Raw genomic sequence first — 18,904 nt, 5'->3', positions numbered from 1 at the left:
GTAAAATTCTATTTGTTTGGGTCGTGAAAAAGAGGCATTCAATCCATTCCTCCCGATTCCCAACTAACCCACAATCGTTTATACAATTTTCTGGTGGAATCCAGCGCTCTCAAAACAGAGTTGGGTCAATTTTTGCTTGCAATTCCAAGCCAAATCCGCCAAGAAATCCGGTGGCATTACAACAATGTAATGATTGCAATACCTTTCTGAGATACCTGAAAGCAGTACTCGCGAACAGTTTCGGATTTTGATTGACGAACCTGTTTATAAGGTTGTTAAGAAATTCGCTTCCAGAGCAGATATGGAACAGATTGATGGATGGGTAACATGTTTAAATACGATAAGACAAAATTTGAAGATTTTGTTGAATCGTAGATATGTTTCTTTAAGCTCCAATCATTGACTGGCTCACTTGGACATTACAACAAACACTAAACAAGTAAAGTATTTACACATGATGCATACAATCCACTACTTATTTGATACATGGTAGAGTGCAAAAAAGCAGTGAAACAAATTATCCGAAATCTCTGCTATATATATATATATATATGAATGATACTAATAACTCCATTCATATTATGTACATTCCCACAAAACTTTAACCTATCAACAATATATGCCTTCCATGAACAACACAGAACGAGTAGATGAGAAGAAAATGAAATTTCAAAGCACACTCATTTGCGTCTGATGGAGTGTTAAACATATTCTTATCCCTACTCGAAAGCATAGCAGCATGGAGAAGAAATTTAGCTACTGATATTAGGTGTAGTAGACCTACTAGTCCAATTAGTGTTCACAGAAATTGGTGAAGGTGGCAGCTGTTTAGTCTTCAACAACCCAACCTCATCAGATTCCGGCGAAATTGGTGGCTTTACATTCACGATCACTTCATCATCAAATCCCTTCTCTTGATCCTCCAGCGCATCATTACCACTTTGAATCTGCTTCAAAGCCTCCAAGACCTCATCCATGCTAGGTCTCGTTTCCTTGTCCTGTTGTATGCAATGAAAAGCCAACTGTGCCACCAAAATGGTCATCCTTTCAACTTCTTTATCCGACTCAAATCCAAGATGTGGGTCTATCAACTCATGGAATGCGGATTTTTCAATCTTGCTTATGGCCAGGTTAGCCAAGTTAATCTCATGCCTATGCCTAGCTATATCAACCGCTGGCAGAGATGATATGAGCTCGATTAGAACAACCCCAAAGCTGTAAACATCACTCTTAGCAGTAAGCTGATAACATTGATGATATTCTGGGTCAACATAGCCTGGAGTTCCCTGAGGAGCTGTTGAGACATGGCTGACATCATTGGGGAACAGCCGAGAAAGCCCGAAATCTGCAACTTTGACGCAAAAATTGTTGTCGAGGAGAATGTTGTTAGTCTTCACATCGCGATGTATGATTTCAGAAGCATGGAGGTAAGCCAATGCAGTAGCAGTTTCTATAGCAATGCTCATACGAGTAGACCATGTGAGTGAACCTGGCGTCGCTCGTTCTCCATGAATATGGTCGGCAACAGTGCCATTGGGAATATATTCATACACAAGAAGAAGTTGACGGCTGCGGTGTGAGGTGCAGCCATAAAGGGAGACTAGATTTTTGTGGCGCAAGCGGGTGAGGATTTCAACTTCATTCATGAACTGTGCTACTCGTCTGTAGTTGTGCTCGTATAGGCGCTTGACAGCAACTTCTCGCCCATCACGGAGTTTGCCTAGTTAAGAGAATTAGCTCATGTAACAAGATGCATGCCAAGTCTCTATTTCTTTCTTTAATTTTATATTGTTATTCTTTTTTGCGCTTTTGCTTAGAAAATTTAAACTGTAATTTAGGTGAGGATGAAAGTGAAGCAATATCGTGTTTATCATCTTACCATAGTAGACAATTCCAAATCCTCCATCTCCAAGTTCTTTTTCAGTATCAAAATTATTGGTCGCTTCTTCAAGTTCGCTGTAGGAGTAAATAGGGACTCCATAGTAGAGACTCCCCCCTTCCAGGTCTGATCTTGAGGATGGATCAGAATTAGCACTCTTTGCCAGCATGTTTGAAGAAGCATATTTTTTCTTGTAATGATGCCGGATAATAAATAAAACGCATATCATTATGAAGAAGATGACTGGACATATGACACCTAAAGCAGAGTAAAGGAAGGAGTTAAGTGTCAACTGACAAGCAGCAATGGAGGAAATTCATGAGACTGAAAATTTTCTATTGAAGGTCACAATAGAACTTATGCATGCAAGACAGAAGTATGAAAATTTGAGTTCTTCTTTACAAGTCTGGTGATAGTATCCTAATGATTAACTGTTTCCATGGCAGATGGAGAAGTTGCAGTGGCATGAAAATAACAACATTAGTGCTCTAAAGCTTTGATAACTAGCCATACGCAGTGAAGAGGAAAATACTTAGATGTGATTAGTAACATAATTTTACTTTAATATGGAATAATTTGAATCCCATAGGCTGTCCAGTCACAAGTAAATATCAATTTTCAACAAGAGATTTGATTGAAGAGGTATCTGACCTAATGCTATCTTGAGATTCTTTTTGCTACTATCTGCAACAGAAGATACAAACATAAAAGATGTTAGTTTAAACAATGCAGATTGAAGTGAAGTAGCTAAATTAGCAGCATTTGATCAATCCCTAACAGGGTTAGTAAGAAAGAAATGTATGTATCTCATATGGGTTTCATTGCAACAAAGTTATTACTATGACTCATAATCTAACTTTGACACCCATCCAAATCAGCTAAAGCTATCGCTTTATAGGAGTAGATTATGGTATGGAACAGAAATAGTAGCAGCACATGTGTTAGGAATAAATACAACGTAAAAGGAAAAAGAAATTTGTATGCATTTTCATGAATGTATATGCGTCCCCCCAAATATTGTTGTGTTATATATTCCTATGTTTATACCTTTCTCCGGAACCAGACAATCAAGTTCCCCCTTGTCGTCGGGCTTGGGCTTACAATGACCTCCTCTTTGATAACATTTGTAACATGCATCAGAGACATGCGGTTTAAGGTCGAACTCAACGGCTAAAAGTCCAAACAGGCTATCAACTGCCACAAGATTTGCGTTCGGATTCTTTGGGAGCTGAATAATTGAACATCCAGAGAGAGAAGTGGAAGAACTATCGCTTGAACCATTATAGTAGATATGATGGTCATCGCAACTAAATCTTTTAAAATTTGTTGGGGGAGAAAGAGTGCGATTGCATTTAAAAAAGGTCTGCTTGGGGAAAAAGTCAAAAGAGACGAACGAAGAGCTGGTAATAGTCAGATTATGTAAGGATTCGCATTCAACAGAAGCAGGGTGCGGGTACAGCAGCTGCTCCCCAAGCCATTCGTCTTTGATATGTATGGTGTTATCCTGATCGATTCTTTGAACATGATATGGTCTTCGACCGTCCTCCAGTTGGATCGTCGAATACTGGGTCCCACACTCTATTGTGAAAACACCGCATTCTGGTTTTGACATACTCGCGAATGGAAAGCCAAGGGGGCGGGGGCGCAGATTTCCACAGTGAAACTCTGGACACCTTTGGGTGTATGAGTATCCCGCTTCTTCTTGAGCCGAGTGAAGCGGCACGAAGTGTGAGAGAACAAAGAAAACGAATAGAGAGACAGAAGCCATCCCAAAATTCCCAATTCACCAGAGAAAACAAACAACCACCACCACCAACGTGTTGCCCTAAATTGAAATAACGTCTTTCCTTGTTTCTTCACCATATAACATTTAGTTAATCAGTTTAACACGGTAGTTGACTTGGAAAATGGATATGGAAGACTTGTAATACAAGGCTGAGATTAGAGCAAGTGATAATTGGTCTGTGATTTCGGAAATTTCTTAATACCACAGCCGAAGATGGTACTGAGGTGAGGGATTTTCCTACCCATCTTCCTTATTGCCCCGCATTACAAATACTTGACTCCTTGACTCTTCAAAACCTCAGACCATCCTAAAAATCTGATGGACTAAAACCAAAACGTAAAAGATCTATCATGAGTGATCACCCATGTACTGCCTCTCTAATTCTCGTGTGAACCTTTGAATAAAGGTGAATAAGATTAGACTATGGTGGTGATAATTGTATAACGCGTCTTTCAAGTAATAAAACAAAAGAAATTGATATATGGTCCACTATCTTTGGGAAAAGTTTGGGGTGGCGTGGAAAGAAAAGCAAAACCCGTTTAAAGACGACAAGCATTTGGCGTCTTTGAAAAGTCTTAACTTGGTGGGTACCAAGTTGATTTACGTTAATCAAACAATCAGCTTTTCAGTAGGAGACGGGGTAAACAGAACGTATTGACAAGCAGGGAATACAATGATGGTGAAGTAATACTTGGCATTCTTTTATTTTCTGGGTGCACTCTCTCTAAATAAAACAGACAACTGGGTTTAATAATGCAACAATTTCAATTATAATATGAGGAAAGGACAACTCAATCTAAAACTGTCACGTATATGGCGTATATTCTTAACATTTGAAAAACATATGCTTTCCTACTGCATGCTTTTCTAGTTAGTATGTGAGACAGAACATAACTTCAAGTATTCATGGGCGCCATGTTAAGAAAACAAGAATCATATCCATTAATCAACATTAGTCATAATTTGACAAGTCAACTAAGTCCTTAAAACAAGGGATTAGGAGGACTATAGTCTTTTTAGAGTTTTTTCAAATGTGAAGTGTCTTTTAAAATTATTAATAGATCGAAATTAAATAATGACCATATCAAATTCATTGGTAATTTTAAAGGTCACATCACAATTTGGAGGATTCTAATCCTCCTTATTTTAGTACTTCTAAAACCTATGCTCAAGCAAGTTGTTAGGACAAGAGGCCCCACTCACGACGTTATTTGAAGAAAAGAGGTAATGCTAGATACTTAACTTTCATCCTCTACTTACATACAATTGGTTTGATGTGGCAATGTCCACAAACCATTAGATCAACTTTTATTAAAAATGAAAAAAGTTTAAGGGTTGATGGGAATTGCCACATCAGCCCAATTATTTAAATACTTCTCTTCAAAAAGTTTTACTTGGTATATAATTTAGTAAGATACAATAACTTAATTTTTTTTAAAAAAAAATTAAGATCCCATATTAGTGATAAATGTTGATATGATAAAATCTAGATTATTTAATTAAATAATAGTTAGGATTTAAAAAAAAAAAAAAAAAAAAAAAAAAAAAATCACTATGGAATTAGCCTAATTAAGATATCTAAAAAGAGCTTATCTAAATAGCTAGCATTACACAATTTTGAATAATTTAATTAACTTTAAGAACTCCTTCAAAGAGTTGCATTAGAAAATTTAAAAGATTTCAATCCTATATTGTCTCCTACTTATTAGACAAACAAAAACATCAATTAAAAAACAAAATAAATCAACGTGAAGGTGAACGACAGAAATTTATAGGAGTGGATTAGCCATTAGGGGGGCATGGAACAGAAATAATAGCAGCACATGTATTAGCTAGGAATAAATACAACGTAAAAAGCCAGAAATTTATATGCATGTTCAAGAATGTAAGCGTGTAAATTAGGAAGAAATAAAAAATGTATGAGTGTATCCCCAAATATTTATTGTGTTATTCCTAGCTCTATACCTTTATCTGCACCGTCACAATAAAATTTTCCCTTGTCGCGTGTCTTACATTGACCTCCTCTGCTATAACATCTGTAACATTCATCGGAGACACGCACTCGAAGTTCGAACACACTTGTTAAAAGTCCAAACGGGTTAACATCATCAGGCAACGGACCATTACGGTGGCTCTCCTTCTTTGGGAGCTGAATAATTGAACATCCAGAGAGAGAACTGGGAAAACTATCGTTTGAAATATTATAGTAGATATTATGGTTATTGCAGCTCATATTTTTAAAATGTTTTGGGCGAGGAATATCGAGGGTGCGGTTGCATTTAAAAAAGGTCTGATTGGGTCCGGCTATTTCAAAAGAGATGAAGGAATAGCTGGAAGAAGTCAAATTAGTCAAGGATTTGCATCTATTGGATTTGAAGTCCTCCCCAAGCTGTGTGTCATTGATAAATATGGTGTTATCCTGAGAGATGCTTATAACTTCATATTCTCTTCCACCGTCCTCCAGTTGGATCGTTGAAGGCTTATCATGATCATCTCGACAATGTACTTTGAAAATACCGCATGCTGACTTTGACATATTGGTAAATGGGAAGTGAATCTCGCCCAGACGTCCACAGTGAAAGGATGGACATTTTTTGGTGTGTTTCACTTCTTCTTCAGCGGAGTTAAGCAGCAGAAGATATGAGAGAAGAAAGAAAACGAACAGAAAGACAGAAGCCATACCAGAATTCCCAATTCACCAGCAAAAACAAAGAACGCCACCAATGACTTGTCGCTCTAAATTGAAATAATGTGTTTGAATAAACTCTTTCCTTATTTCTTCACTATATAACACTTAGTTTCTCAGTTTAATTAACACGGTAGTTGACTTGGAAATTGAATATGGAAGACTTGCAATACAGGCTGAGAATTAATAGAGCAAGTCCGGGGTACCCATATGATAATAATTGGCCTTAATACCACACCCGAAGATGGTACTGAGGCGAGGGATTTTCCTACCCATCTTCCCGTGTGAACATTGAAAAAAAAGGTGAAGAAGATTAGACCAGGGTGATGGTGGTGATAATTGTATAACGCGTCTTTCTCGTAATAAAAACAAAAAAAGTTTGATATATGGTCCACAATCTTTGGAAAAGTCTTGGGTGGCATGGAAAGGAAAGCAGAAAGCCATTTGAAGGCGACAAGCATTGAAAAATCTTTAACGTGGTGGGCACCAAGTTGATTTACGTTAATCAAACAATCAGCTTCAGTAGTCGTCTTTGCGAGTGATGAAGTAGGAGACGGGGTAAAGAGAACGTATTGACTAAGGGAAAACAATCATAATTAAATAGCATTATAGAATTTTTTGAATTATTTAATTAAAAAAGATTCAAACTTTAAGAAATCCATCAAAGAGTTACATTATAAAATTTAAAAAGATCGTACTCCTATATTTGTCTCCTACTTATAAAACAAACAATAACATCAATCAAATTTTATGGTAAACAAAATAAATCAACATGAATGTGAAAGACAGAAATAATAGCAGCACAGAGAAATTCATATGAATGTTCATCAATGTATCCCCAAATATTATTGTGTTATTCCAAGTTCTATACCTTTCTCTGCACCGTCACAGTAAAACTTTCTGTTGTGGCTTGCCTTACATTGGCCTCCTCTGTTATAACATCTCTCACATTCATCGGAGATATGGAGTTCAAGTTCGAACTCAGGGCTTAAAATTCCAAACAGGTTATAATCATCTGGCCACGGGCCAATACTCAGATTATTTGGGAGCTGAATAATTGAACACCCAGAGAGAGAACTGGGAATACTATCGTTTAATCTACTATAGTAGATAATATAGTCATTGCAGCTCTTTTTCTTAAAGCTTTTCGGGGTATGAATATGGAAAGGGCGGTTGCATTTAAAAAAGGTTTTTTCGGGAGATCCGATTTGAATAGAGAAGAAGGAAGAGCTGGGAAAAGTCAGATTGGTTAAGGGTTCGCATATATTGGATTTGAAGTGCTCCCCAAGCTGTGTGTCTTTGATACGTATGGTGTCAGCCTGAGAGATGCTTAGAACTTCGTATGGTCTTCCACCGTCTTCCAGTTGGATTGTCGCATACGGATACCCACAATCTACTGTAAAAAACCCGCATTCTGGGCTTTCCTTCTTGGTGAATGGAAAGCGAAAGGGGCCCAGATTTGAACAGCGAAAGGGTGGACACCTTTGGGTTTGGGGGTAGCACGAAAGAGGTAGCACGAAGAGTGAGAGAAGAGAGAAAACGAAGAGAAAGAAAGAAGCCATACCAAAATTCCCAATAATTCGGCAACAACAAACAACACCATTAACAAAACTTGTTGCTGTAAATTGAAATAACGTGTTTGAATAAACTCTTTGTTTGTTTCTGAGTTTAACACGGTACTTTGACTTGGAAATTGGATACGGAAGAGTCGTAATACAGGCTGAGATAACAGTCAGTATACCAGAGCCGAAGAATTTACTGATCAGGTGAGGGATTTTCTTCTTACCCATCTGAGCTATTTACCCCCGCATTAGAAAGACTTGACTCCATGATTCTTCAAAACCTCTCAAACGTTCAAATATTTTGACTTTTCATCGTCTACCATTGACAATGACTGAAACCAAAATGAAAAAGATTGACCAAAGTACAAGTGGTGATGCTTGTATTACGCGTCTTCCTCATGATAAAAAAATAATAATAATAATAACTTGGTATATGGTCGACAATCAGTGGAAAAGTTTGGGGTGGCGTGGAAATGAAAGCAAAAGCCGTTTAAAGACGAAAAGCATTTGGCATCATTGAAAAGTCTTAACGTGCTAGGCTGTCACGGATTTGAAGCAAATGGGAAAGGAAGAATCAAGGAATTTACATGGGTTTGGGTAGCCATTTTACGGGCCTCGATATAAATGGTCAACACAAGCCCACTCATTGGTGAATGGGTTCTTTTCGAGGTAAAGCCCAATTGAGACGGATCGATTAGAAAAGGGCTTGGTTTTGGGTTAAGGTTTTTAGCCCCTGAACCCAGATTGACCCAAGCTAATCGAACTTAGCTATTATAGAGAGCTAAAGAAATAAAGAAAAGAACTTACAGCAAAGCAATTCTAGCAACCTTACCGTCAGGGCGAATGGAGATCCGGTGGTAATTTGGGTGCATATGGAGTGCTTATTTTAAATGAATGGCCCATATCATGCCACATCATTAAAAACTTAAATCCTTCTCTCTTCCGACTTACCCTCACCAGGCTGACGATCGCATCACTACTACCCGTCTCTCATCACCACCACCACTAGAGTTGGCCGACCACCCCTTTGACTGTTTTGAGAATGGTCGAATCACCCATCGGCCATATGAGTGATTAAGTCACCCTCAACTAGCCTTTGGGGGCAAGCTTGGAGTCAGCGGAGGAGGCTAAGGGGATGAGCTTAGAGTAGAGTAGGCGGAAAACACCGACATATGTGGAGGAGAGTTTGGACTCGATCTTGGCAGGGTAATTGTGGCGATAACGCCGACTTGGGGGGCATTGCTGCCATCCTCCTCCTTCTGCTCGGTAGAGAACACCATCAGCCAGGACTCACAACGGGCACCGATGGCGTTCTTGTAGGCCACACCGACTTCTTCGAGCTTTTACATGTACTCGTGGGTGAGAGGGTTGCCACTTGGGCCAAATTAGGGAATCAGAGGAGCTCTGCGTGAACTAAGGAGATTGGGGCGGCGCCAGTAAAGGGTGAGAGGGAGCACGTTAGCAAAGTGACTCTGAATAAACCCATTTTGAAAGGACAAAAACGCCCTGTGCATAAGAAAAGTTGGGAGAGACTTTGGTATTATCCTAAGTGCAATACCAGACTTTGGTATTATCCTATGTTCTTTGGTTGGTGGTGAACCTAGTGGTGGTTCAATGAATCAATAGTATCATCCCACTTTAAAAGTAAGATATTAAATATCCTAATGGTCAGTGTTGGTGGCATTCAGTCTAATTCAAGTCAAAGAGACGAATTTTGCTTCTATTTCATGAGGATGGTTTCTATCTTTATCTCTTCCTTTCCAACCTAATGAAAACAAGAGATGTAAAATTGTCTATGTAGACTTTTATATTATTCGATAATATTGATTTATTTTTAATTTTTTCTATTAAATAATAAAATTATTTATGTAATTTTGATATTTAAATTGCTCTGATGAATATACATATATATTGTTACATGTTTTAATTATATGAAATATATCTAAATCATGTATCGATTTCAAAATATGAAAAGTCATCGAGGATAACTGAATAAATCAACATTAAAGTATAAAAAAGTAAATTCCAAGTTACATTTATATGTTTTAAAATATAATTAAATTTTGTTTAATTGTTTATTTATTTCATTAGTTGCATTCTTTAATATTTTTAATTAAATTTCGTTCGGATTTATTTTTCAATCTTGCCGCCCGTGAACCAAATCTTGACTCTACCATTGAAGGAGACTAGTAGTGAAGGTGCAATGGTGAGGATACCGATAGGGGGTTGACGACTGCCGGAAAGAAAGAACATTTTTAAGCTTTTAATGATGTAGCAAAATTTGGATCGTTCATTTTAAATAATGCACAAATGAGGGTAGCTATTGCATGAGTGAGTGTTGCACCCGATCCTAATCTCATCATGGCAGTTTCTTTGATTAGTACTGTAAGGGTAATAACATACTTAACCTCTTCTTTCACACCCACATCGTAGTGCTAGTTGACAAATGCATAACCTTCATCTTTGTCTTTGAAGTTGTTGCACCTACCTTCCTCAACCAAAACTTACTTATCGAGTGGCAATTAGAACGTTTCATCTCTAAAGTTTGCCTATATCTAAATTTCATCACACTTTGGTTTGTCTGTAAAGTTCATTGCAATGCTAGCATAACCTTGCTAAATAAGCTGTCTCTAGTGACTAAAGTGAAAACATATTCCTATTTCTTCCCTACACTTCGTCGTTGTATTTCCTAATTAAGGGCCAAGGAGGAAGAATGGCTATGAATTATGGAACTCCTTGTTAGGAGAGTTTGATTTGACTTGGTTTTAATGATCCTTAAATTGACTGGAATTTCCTGTTAGGGCTGGTATTTTCTCGCTCTATCTTATCAATATCACTAGTTTCCTATGGGAAGAAAATCTCATTTATAAGTATATTCCGTTTCCTATCACCACATAAGTTAATAATCATGTAACTGCGAAACTAACCGTTAATAATATTCTTTTTATGACTTTAATGAATAAGAAATTTTCGAATAGCTCAATAAACTGAAAACCACGTCTTATAAAGTAGAAGTTACTAGAGTTGAAAAAAAAAAGGAGAGAGAGCTAGAGAGAGAGAGAGAGAGAGGAAAAAGAGGAGTTGTTATCTAGAGTTCAAAAAAAAAAAAAAAATTGCAAGAATTATTATAAACCCAAGCCAGGTGGTCATGTCAACAGTTGTTGTTGTTTTTTTAAAAAAAATTTTAATTTATAACTCAATGATTGAATCGCCAAATTTGAATTCATCCAAGAGAATTCTTTCTGCTTTTCAACCATGTACATGTTAACATAGTGAGAACTAACAAGCTACAAATCTTGCTAAAGAAGGAGCTAAAACTTCCCTCTCCTGCGGCTTTAAAATAATACTTGCATAACATTATCACGTTAGCTCTAGGAATGCAATACAAAATGCAAACCTAAATTGACAATTAGATGTTTGTTAGTCCTACTAAACGGTAAGACCATGACTTTCAAAAGCTAATAGAGGATTATGGTGCGTTGACTTTGAAAATCAATTAAAGCTTATAAACTTATAATACTATGGGCATGCATGTATATCTATATATAGTCATATCATTATCACCAAAATTCAAAGATTCATATCGAATTTCAAGTCCAAAGACTAACGTTAAAAATAAACGGCGACAACGACAATACATATTATACAGTTAATTATATTTTCATACAATATGCAGTCATGAATTTGTAAGAAATATGTAAAAAACGAAAATATAGATAATTGTAAGTAAAATAATCCTGAATTCTAGGACAATGCACGGAGCCACGTGGGTTGTAAGTCTCGTCCGTATCGCATAAATAGTGGCATCCTCTGTATTCTCCCTTATAAAATTTAGTCAACGTTCACATAATAGGACCATTTTGTTGGGTCCAAGTGGTATTTCCACTCTTTTAACTTATTATAGGCTTAATTTATAGCCCTTTTGACACGTTATTTATTTATTTTCTCTAAGAGAAAGAATAGATGATTAATTAATTATAGTAAAAATCTTTCTACTCTCATCATCACCGGCGTACTTAAGACTTAAGTGGGATCCACTTAATTAGGAAGGCGGGTTTAATCGACGTCGTCCACTTCATAAACAAGTGGACATGCTAAGCCCAGCAAATTGAATGAAAATTTCGAAGACTCAGAAACAGAAAAGTATCGAGAGAGAAAACTGACCAGGAATTTGACAGCGCACACGGTGAGGTCTATCGGCGCAGAAGCACAGGAAACGATCGTTACCGCTGTTGTCGACGAGCTCAGACCCACAAAACCCTCCACTATCCTCGCAATGGCTGCATTCGGCGGCCTTCCATTTCAGCCAAAACCCGTTTTCCAGGGCCCCTCTAATTTCATCGTGATTCTCACCCCCATAAGCAGCTTCAACTGGTGCTACCACCTCAGTCGTGCACTCCTTTGATACGTTCCCCAGCCTCGGGTCCTCTTCAGACAGGGCCAGAACCTTTTCCCCAGAACAACCGGCATAAAAATGTAAATCACTGCGAAGCAGCGAAGACTTGCTGCTGCAATTAGGAAACAGATGTAGATGGCTTTGTTTTGGTGCTAGCTCAAATCGGACAAGAGGAAAGGGTATGTTTTTTATTAAAGGAATACAATCGGTGTTTGAATTAGAAAAGATAGCGTTTGAGATGCGAAGGGTCTGGTTTTTGTAGAAAATTTGGTGGATGGTGTAGTTGCTATCGACTATGGTGAAAGTGGGTTGGCCATTGATATTGCAAGAGATCGGGAATCCAGGGTGGCCACAAGAGTAGTTTTCCCGCTGGGTACCTTGGATGAAGAAGGGGAATGTTATATTTTGGCCATCACCACAGTTTTGGGGAACTCTGCACCTTAGGAACTGTAGGTCGTCCACACCACAGGATTTTCCGACTAGGAAGGAAAAGAAGAGGATGCAGATCATGTGGGTTATCATTGGAGAAATGGGTGATACAAAGCTTGCCTCTTTCATTTCTGGATCTTCGAACTGTGGAGGGTCATGATCTGAGAAAAAGAGGAGAGCGGGAGAGGAGAAAGAGGAGTTGGGGGAAAAGATAAAAGAAAGGGGAGGGAGATAAAGTAGAGGAGTTAGGAAATTTTGCGGGGACGCACTTTTGATTTGACTTCCCAAGTTGGGACACTTTTGGGTCTTGGCAACTTGGAGTGGACCAGTCCAAAGGGAGTTGTACCCCGTATCGGCCGCATATCTTAGACTAGAAAAATTCAAGAATCAAGGCTACCGGTCATCTTTTGGGGGATCAAAGTTCTTCCATATTCCTTCACTATATATATATATATATCCTCTCTAAACAATTAGGTCGTTCATTCAATTAATTTCTATAAGGTCATCTTTTGAGATTGAAGTTCTTTGGACCTAAAGGGGCTTGTAATTTAAAAAATTCTGAGCAATTATTCAAAATGAAAGGTCTAAATTAAGCCACATAAGCCTTAAAAAACCAAAAATAAAAAGTAAAATAAGTAAATTGTATCACCTAAAGAAAACAAAGGAATAAAAAACTCAGTGTTAGGTGAGAGAGTACGCATGCGCATACTGACCCAATATTATGTGGACGAATATGGTTAACAAAATTATAAAAGAAAAAAGAAAAGTAAAGCAAATTAAGCAAATGTTTAGTTAAAGAAATATGTCTTGTCTCATGAACATGTTTTGATTTTAATAGTATTTTTCATTATCATATGCTAGTAAATGAATTGAAATATTCGTATACATTATGTTTTGATATGATTCAGGAAACGAAAATACTAAGAATTTTTAGTTTTAGAATTTATTATGAAAGAAAAGCCTCTCTTATTTTAAGGTTAAAGAAAAGAGCTCTTACACGCTCAACCACTTACCTGCTACGTAGGGGTGTCAAAAATTACCGAAAAACTGGAACCGGAACTAGAAAATCGGAAAACTAAAAAACTGGGGATCCGATTCCGGTTCCGGTTTGAAAAATTCAAAAACCAAGTACCCCGGTTCCAGTACCTGGTTTTTGGTACCCGGATTTTACCGGGAATACCGGAACAAGGTTTATATTTTATTAAATAATATTTATATATTATTATATTATATATATTAATATTTTTAAATTTTTTTAGGTCTCCCGTTCTCCCCTAAGACCCCTTCATCTTCTTTTCTCACATCAAGCCGCAAGCCCCTCCTCTATTTTAATTTTTTAATTTTAGATTTAGGTCTAGCACTTCTGCCCCCTTTACTCTCATTTCTCACGCCCCTCTTCATTTCACAACACCCATTCCGCCTCCTTCCCTTTTTTCTCTTCATTTAAGTGATTTCACAACACTGAACACCCATTCCGCCTCTTCATTTCACAACACCCATTCACTTCATCTTCATTTCTCACACTCGGCCTCTCTCTCTTTCTCTCTCCCTGACTCTCTCTTTCTCCGTTTCTCGCTTCGTCTCCATCTCTTGCTCCGTGAACTCCATCGAACTGTCTTCCTCGCTCCAGCCGAGCAATGAGTACTAGGGACTCTCTATTTCTAGGTTTCTTTTATATTTTCTTTGATATTTTATCTGTTGATCCATGGATTTTTTTTTTTTTTTTTTGCTTGGTTTTAGTGGATACGATTTAATCTACTCTACTTTTCAATGTACATTACTTCATTTACATGTCTGTTCGTTAAGTTTGTAATGGGCTTGTTTAATTTGGGGCGCGGCAATTCGGATTTGGTGGGAGTGGGACGATGAGCAACGGAGAACATGGTGTGGGTTTGGCCGAACCGGGTAAAACCGAAACCGGCCGGCAACCGGGATCCAATTCCCAGTTCCAGTTTCCCAAAATCAATAATCGGGGTACTCCGATTCTGGTTCCGATTTTGGCCAAAAACCGAAAAATTGGACCGGATTGACACCCCTACTGCTACGCAATCAGATCATTGCCTTATTTTGATATCCACTTCTAGTTCTTATCGTAACATTCTAAAGCCTTTTCGGTTTGAAGCTTATTGGACTAAGGATAAGTCTAGTCATGCTGTGGTTGCTGAGGTTTGTCTAGTGGATGTGGAAGGTTCGCCTGCTTTCTCTTTAATTAGAAAATGGAAGAAAACAAAATGTGCTCTCAAGTCTTGGAACCACCTTCATTTTGGGAATATTCAGACTAAGATCAAATCACTAATGTCTAATATCAGTTTGATCCAATCTGCTCTGCATTCTTTTGTAAATGCGACTTGGGAGATGGTTTTACAACAAGCTTTGCAAGATCAACTTTTGAGGGAAGAAGTTCTTTGGAAGCAAAAATCTAGAGAATTGTGGCTTACTTGTACTGATGTTAACACGAAGTTTTTTCATGCTTCCACTGTGAGTAGACGCAGGTATAATTCTATTTCTAACTTCAAATCTTCGGATGGTAGTAATATTTTTGGAAGAGAAAATATAGTGAATTATTTGGTGCAACATTTTAGTTCCATTTTCTTTACTTCTAACCCCTTGCTAGACAGTAGCTTCTCTGATTTAGTTGGGAGAGTAGTTATGGATGAAGAGAATGTTTCTCTCTGTACTATTCTTGATGAAGCTGAAATTTTTGAAGCCAATTCTGATCTTGGCCTTAATAAAGCTCTTGGTCCGGATGGTATGACAAGATTATTTTATAAATCCTATTGGCCTATTGTTAAGAGTAGTGTGATCTCTTCAATTCAATCCTTCTTTAGGGGTGGTTTTTTGCTCAAGGAGTTCAATCACACTAATATTGCTTTTATTCCTAAGGTAGATAACCCTGTTTTGGTGCATCATTTTAGGCCTATAAGTCTTACGAATTTTAATTATAAGATTATTTCTAAGATCTTATCTACCAGACTTGAGCAGATTTTGCAGAAGATTATCTCTCCAACTCAGTCAACTTTTCTTAAAGGCATATCAATTCATGATAATACCATTTTAGCTTATGAGGTGTTTCATACCATGAAGCAAAAAAGGGAAAATGGGGGTCTTATGGCTCTCAAGTTGTATATAGAAAAGCTTTTGACTCTATAGAATGAGATTTCATTTTGAAGATCTTACATTTGATGGGTTTCCATCCTACTTGGATTCAATGGATTAAGCAATACATTACTACTTCTTTTTTTTCCATTTTGTGGCTTTAAAATAATACTTGCATAACATTATCAGGTTAGCTCTAGTAATGCAACACAAAATGCAAACCATAATTGACAATTAGATGTTTGTTAGTCCTATTAAACGGTAAGACCATGACTTCAAAAGCTAATAGATGATTATGGTGCGATGACTTTGAAAATCAATTAAAGCTTATAAACTTATAATACTATGGGCATGCATGTATGCCTATATATAGTCATATCATTATCACCAAAATTCAAAGATTCATATCGAATTTCAAGTCCAAAGACTAACGTTAAATATAAACTGCGACAATACATATTATATTTTCATACAATATGCAGTCATGAATTTGTAAGAAATATGTAAAAAACGAAAATAGATAATTGTAAGTAAAATAATCCTGAATTCGGACAACGCACGGAGCCACGTAGGTTGTAAGTCTTGTCCGTATCGCATAAATAGTGGCACCCTCTGTATCCTCCATTATAAAGTTTAGTCAACGTTCACATAATTGGACCATTTTGTTGGGTCCAAGTGGTATTTCCACTCTTTTAACTCATTATAGGCTTAGTTTATAGCCATTTTGACAGGTTGTTTATTTATTTTCTCTAAGCGAAAGAATGGATGATTAATTAATTATAGTAAAAATCTTTCCACTCTCATCATCACCGGCGTACTTAAGACTTAAGTGGGATCCACAGTCCACTTAATTAGGAAGGCGGGTTTAATCTACGTCGTCCACTTCATAAACAAGTGGACATGCTAAGCCCAGCAAATTTTGAATGAAAATTTCGAAGACTGAGAAACAGAAAAAAGTATCGAGAGAGAGAAAACTGACCAGGAATTTGACAGCGCTCATAATCAGGTCCATCGGCGCAGAAGCACTGGAAACGGTAGTTCCGGTTGTTGTCGAACGTGGTCCCACAAAACCCTCCACTACGCACGCAAATGCTGCAGTCGTTGGCCTTCCATTTCAGCCAAAACCCATTTTTCAGGGCCCCTCTAATCCCAACGTGATTCTCACCCCCATAAGCAGCTTCAACCGGTGCTACCACCCGAGTTTTGCACTCGTTTGACACGTTTGCCAGCTTCGGGTCGCCTTGAGACAGGGCCAGAACCTTTTCCCCAAGACAACCGGTATAAGAATGTAAATCACTGGAAAGCGACGAAGAGTTATTGCTGCAATTATAAAGCAGAACTAGATTGCTTTGTTTTGGTGCTAGCTCAAATCGGATATTAGGAAGGGATGTGTTTTTTGTTAAAGGAATGCAATCGGTGTTTGAATTAGAAAAGTCGGGGTTTGAGACGCGAATGGTCTGGTTTTGGTAGAAAATTTGGCGGATGGTGTAGTTGATATCGGCTGTGGTGATAGTGGGGTGGCCATTGCTGTTGCAAGAGATCGGGAATACAGGGTGGCCACAAGAGTGGTTTTCCGGCTGGGTACCTTGGATGAAGAAGGGGAATGTTATGTTTTGGCCATCACCACAGTTTTGGGGAACTCTGCACCTTAGGAACTGTGGGTCCACAGCACAGGATTTTCTAACTAGAAAGGAAAAGAAGAGGATGCAGATGAGGCTTATCATTGGAGAAATGGGTGATACAAAGGTGCCCACGAACTTTGCCTCTTTCATTTCTGGATCTTCAAACTGTGGAAGGTCATAATCTGAGAAAAAGAGGAGAGAGGGAGAGGAGAAAGAGGAGTTGGAGCAAAAGATAAAAGGGAGGAGAGGGAGATAAAGTAGGAAATTTTAGGGGGACGCAATTTTGATTTGACTTCCAAAGTTGGGACTCTTTTGGGTCTTGGCAGCTTGGAGTAGAACAGTCCATAGGGGATTGTACCCGTATCGGCCACATATCCTAGACTAGCTAGAAAAATTCAAGTCTACTCCTTTGCGGTCATCTTTTGGGGCATCAAGTCCTTCCATATTCCTTCACTAATATATATATATATATATATATATATATATATATCCTCTCTAAACAATTAGGTCGTTCATTCAATTAATTTCTATAAGGTCATCTTAATTTTGACATTGAAGTTCTTTGGACCAAAAGGAGCTTGTAGTTTCAAAAATTCAGACCACTTATTCAAAATGACTGGTCTAAATTATGCCTTATAAGCCTTAAAAAAACAAAAAGTAAAAAGTAAAAAGTAAAAGAAGTAAATTGTATCACCTAAGGAAAACGAAGGAATAAAAAAACACAATGTTAGGTGGGAAAGTAAGAATACTGACCCAATGTTACGTGGAGGAATACGCTTAGCAAAATTATATAATAAAAAAAGGAAAAGTTTTACTTTGGCCTCTTGAACTTTACTTTGGACCCATAAACTTTGAATTTCTCTCAATGTAAACCCCTCCGTTAGATTTTAAATATTACATGACGTTTATACCCCTGACTTTTGTATAAAATTTCAACTTCTAAAACTTTTTTTATTTTAAAAAAAAAATGAAAATCAAGGATAATTTGGTCTTTTTTTGTAATTTTCACAACTGAAATTGACGGAAGTGTCCTAATTGTGAGCAATTCAAAGTTCAGGGGTCCAAAGTAAAAGATTTAAAAGTTTAGGGGGGGTTTGTAAAATCGGGTGAAAGTTTAGGGGATCAAAGTGAAGTTTCTTCTAAAAAAAATAGTAAAGTAAAGAAAATGTTTAGTTAAAGAAATATGTCTTGTATCATGAGCATGTTTTGATTTTAATAGTATTTTTCGTTGTCATATGCTGGCAAATGAATTGGAATATTCGTATACATTATGCATGTTTTGATATGATTCGGAAAAGAAAGTAATAAGAATTTTTAGTTTTAGAATTTATTATGAAAGAAAAGACCATCTCTCTCTTATTTAAGCCTTAAGGTTAAAGAAAAGAGCTCTGACACGCTAACGTTTCAATAAAGATGTGTTGTTGCAATAATTTTTTAAAACTTCGCAT

At 37.4% G+C, this 18,904-nt stretch overlaps 2 protein-coding genes across 6 annotated transcripts; both read right to left on the bottom strand.

Moving 5' to 3' along the window:
• Positions 1-410: 410 nt before the first annotated feature.
• LOC132178838 (LEAF RUST 10 DISEASE-RESISTANCE LOCUS RECEPTOR-LIKE PROTEIN KINASE-like 1.1) lies at positions 411-17,630 on the bottom strand. 5 transcript variants are annotated; one of them, XM_059591405.2, is made up of 4 exons: positions 16,814-17,630; positions 2,531-2,563; positions 1,880-2,137; positions 411-1,720 (listed from the first exon to the last, which is right to left on the bottom strand). In XM_059591405.2, the coding sequence occupies exons 1-4, from the start codon at positions 17,604-17,606 to the stop codon at positions 753-755; spliced, it is 2,052 nt and encodes a 683-aa protein (XP_059447388.2). In that variant the 5' UTR covers positions 17,607-17,630; the 3' UTR covers positions 411-752. The 5 variants fall into 5 exon arrangements, with proteins under 5 accessions (XP_059447388.2, XP_059447396.2, XP_088370135.1 ...); XM_059591413.2 differs by lacking the exon at positions 16,814-17,630 and adding an exon at positions 12,078-12,957; XM_088514009.1 differs by lacking the exon at positions 16,814-17,630 and adding an exon at positions 8,746-9,430.
• Positions 5,347-6,642, bottom strand: LOC148587748 (LEAF RUST 10 DISEASE-RESISTANCE LOCUS RECEPTOR-LIKE PROTEIN KINASE-like 1.1). Its single transcript, XM_088514012.1, has one exon. It carries the CDS (start codon positions 6,343-6,345, stop codon positions 5,605-5,607), a length of 741 nt encoding a protein of 246 aa, XP_088370138.1. The 5' UTR covers positions 6,346-6,642; the 3' UTR covers positions 5,347-5,604.
• Positions 17,631-18,904: the final 1,274 nt, after the last annotated feature.

The sequence above is a fragment of the Corylus avellana genome, chromosome 2, assembly GCF_965113065.1.
Source record: "Corylus avellana chromosome 2, dhCorAvel1.hap1.2, whole genome shotgun sequence".
Taxonomy (NCBI): domain Eukaryota; kingdom Viridiplantae; phylum Streptophyta; class Magnoliopsida; order Fagales; family Betulaceae; genus Corylus; species Corylus avellana.
This window is presented reverse-complemented; position numbering and strand designations above follow the sequence as displayed.

Excerpts from the sequence above, each read along its gene's own strand:
- LOC148587748 (XM_088514012.1), bottom strand. The coding sequence starts at position 6,345 with ATGGCTTCTGTCTTTCTGTTCGTTTTCTTTCTTCTCTCATATCTTCTG.
- LOC132178838 (XM_059591429.2), bottom strand. The coding sequence starts at position 8,141 with ATGGGTAAGAAGAAAATCCCTCACCTGATCAGTAAATTCTTCGGCTCT. Across the intron at positions 2,564-7,222 it reads CTGTGACGGTGCAGAGAAAG|ATAGTAGCAAAAAGAATCTC; the intron begins GTATAGAACTTG and ends CTTCTGTTGCAG. Across the intron at positions 2,138-2,530 it reads GAATCTCAAGATAGCATTAG|GTGTCATATGTCCAGTCATC; the intron begins GTCAGATACCTC and ends ACTCTGCTTTAG.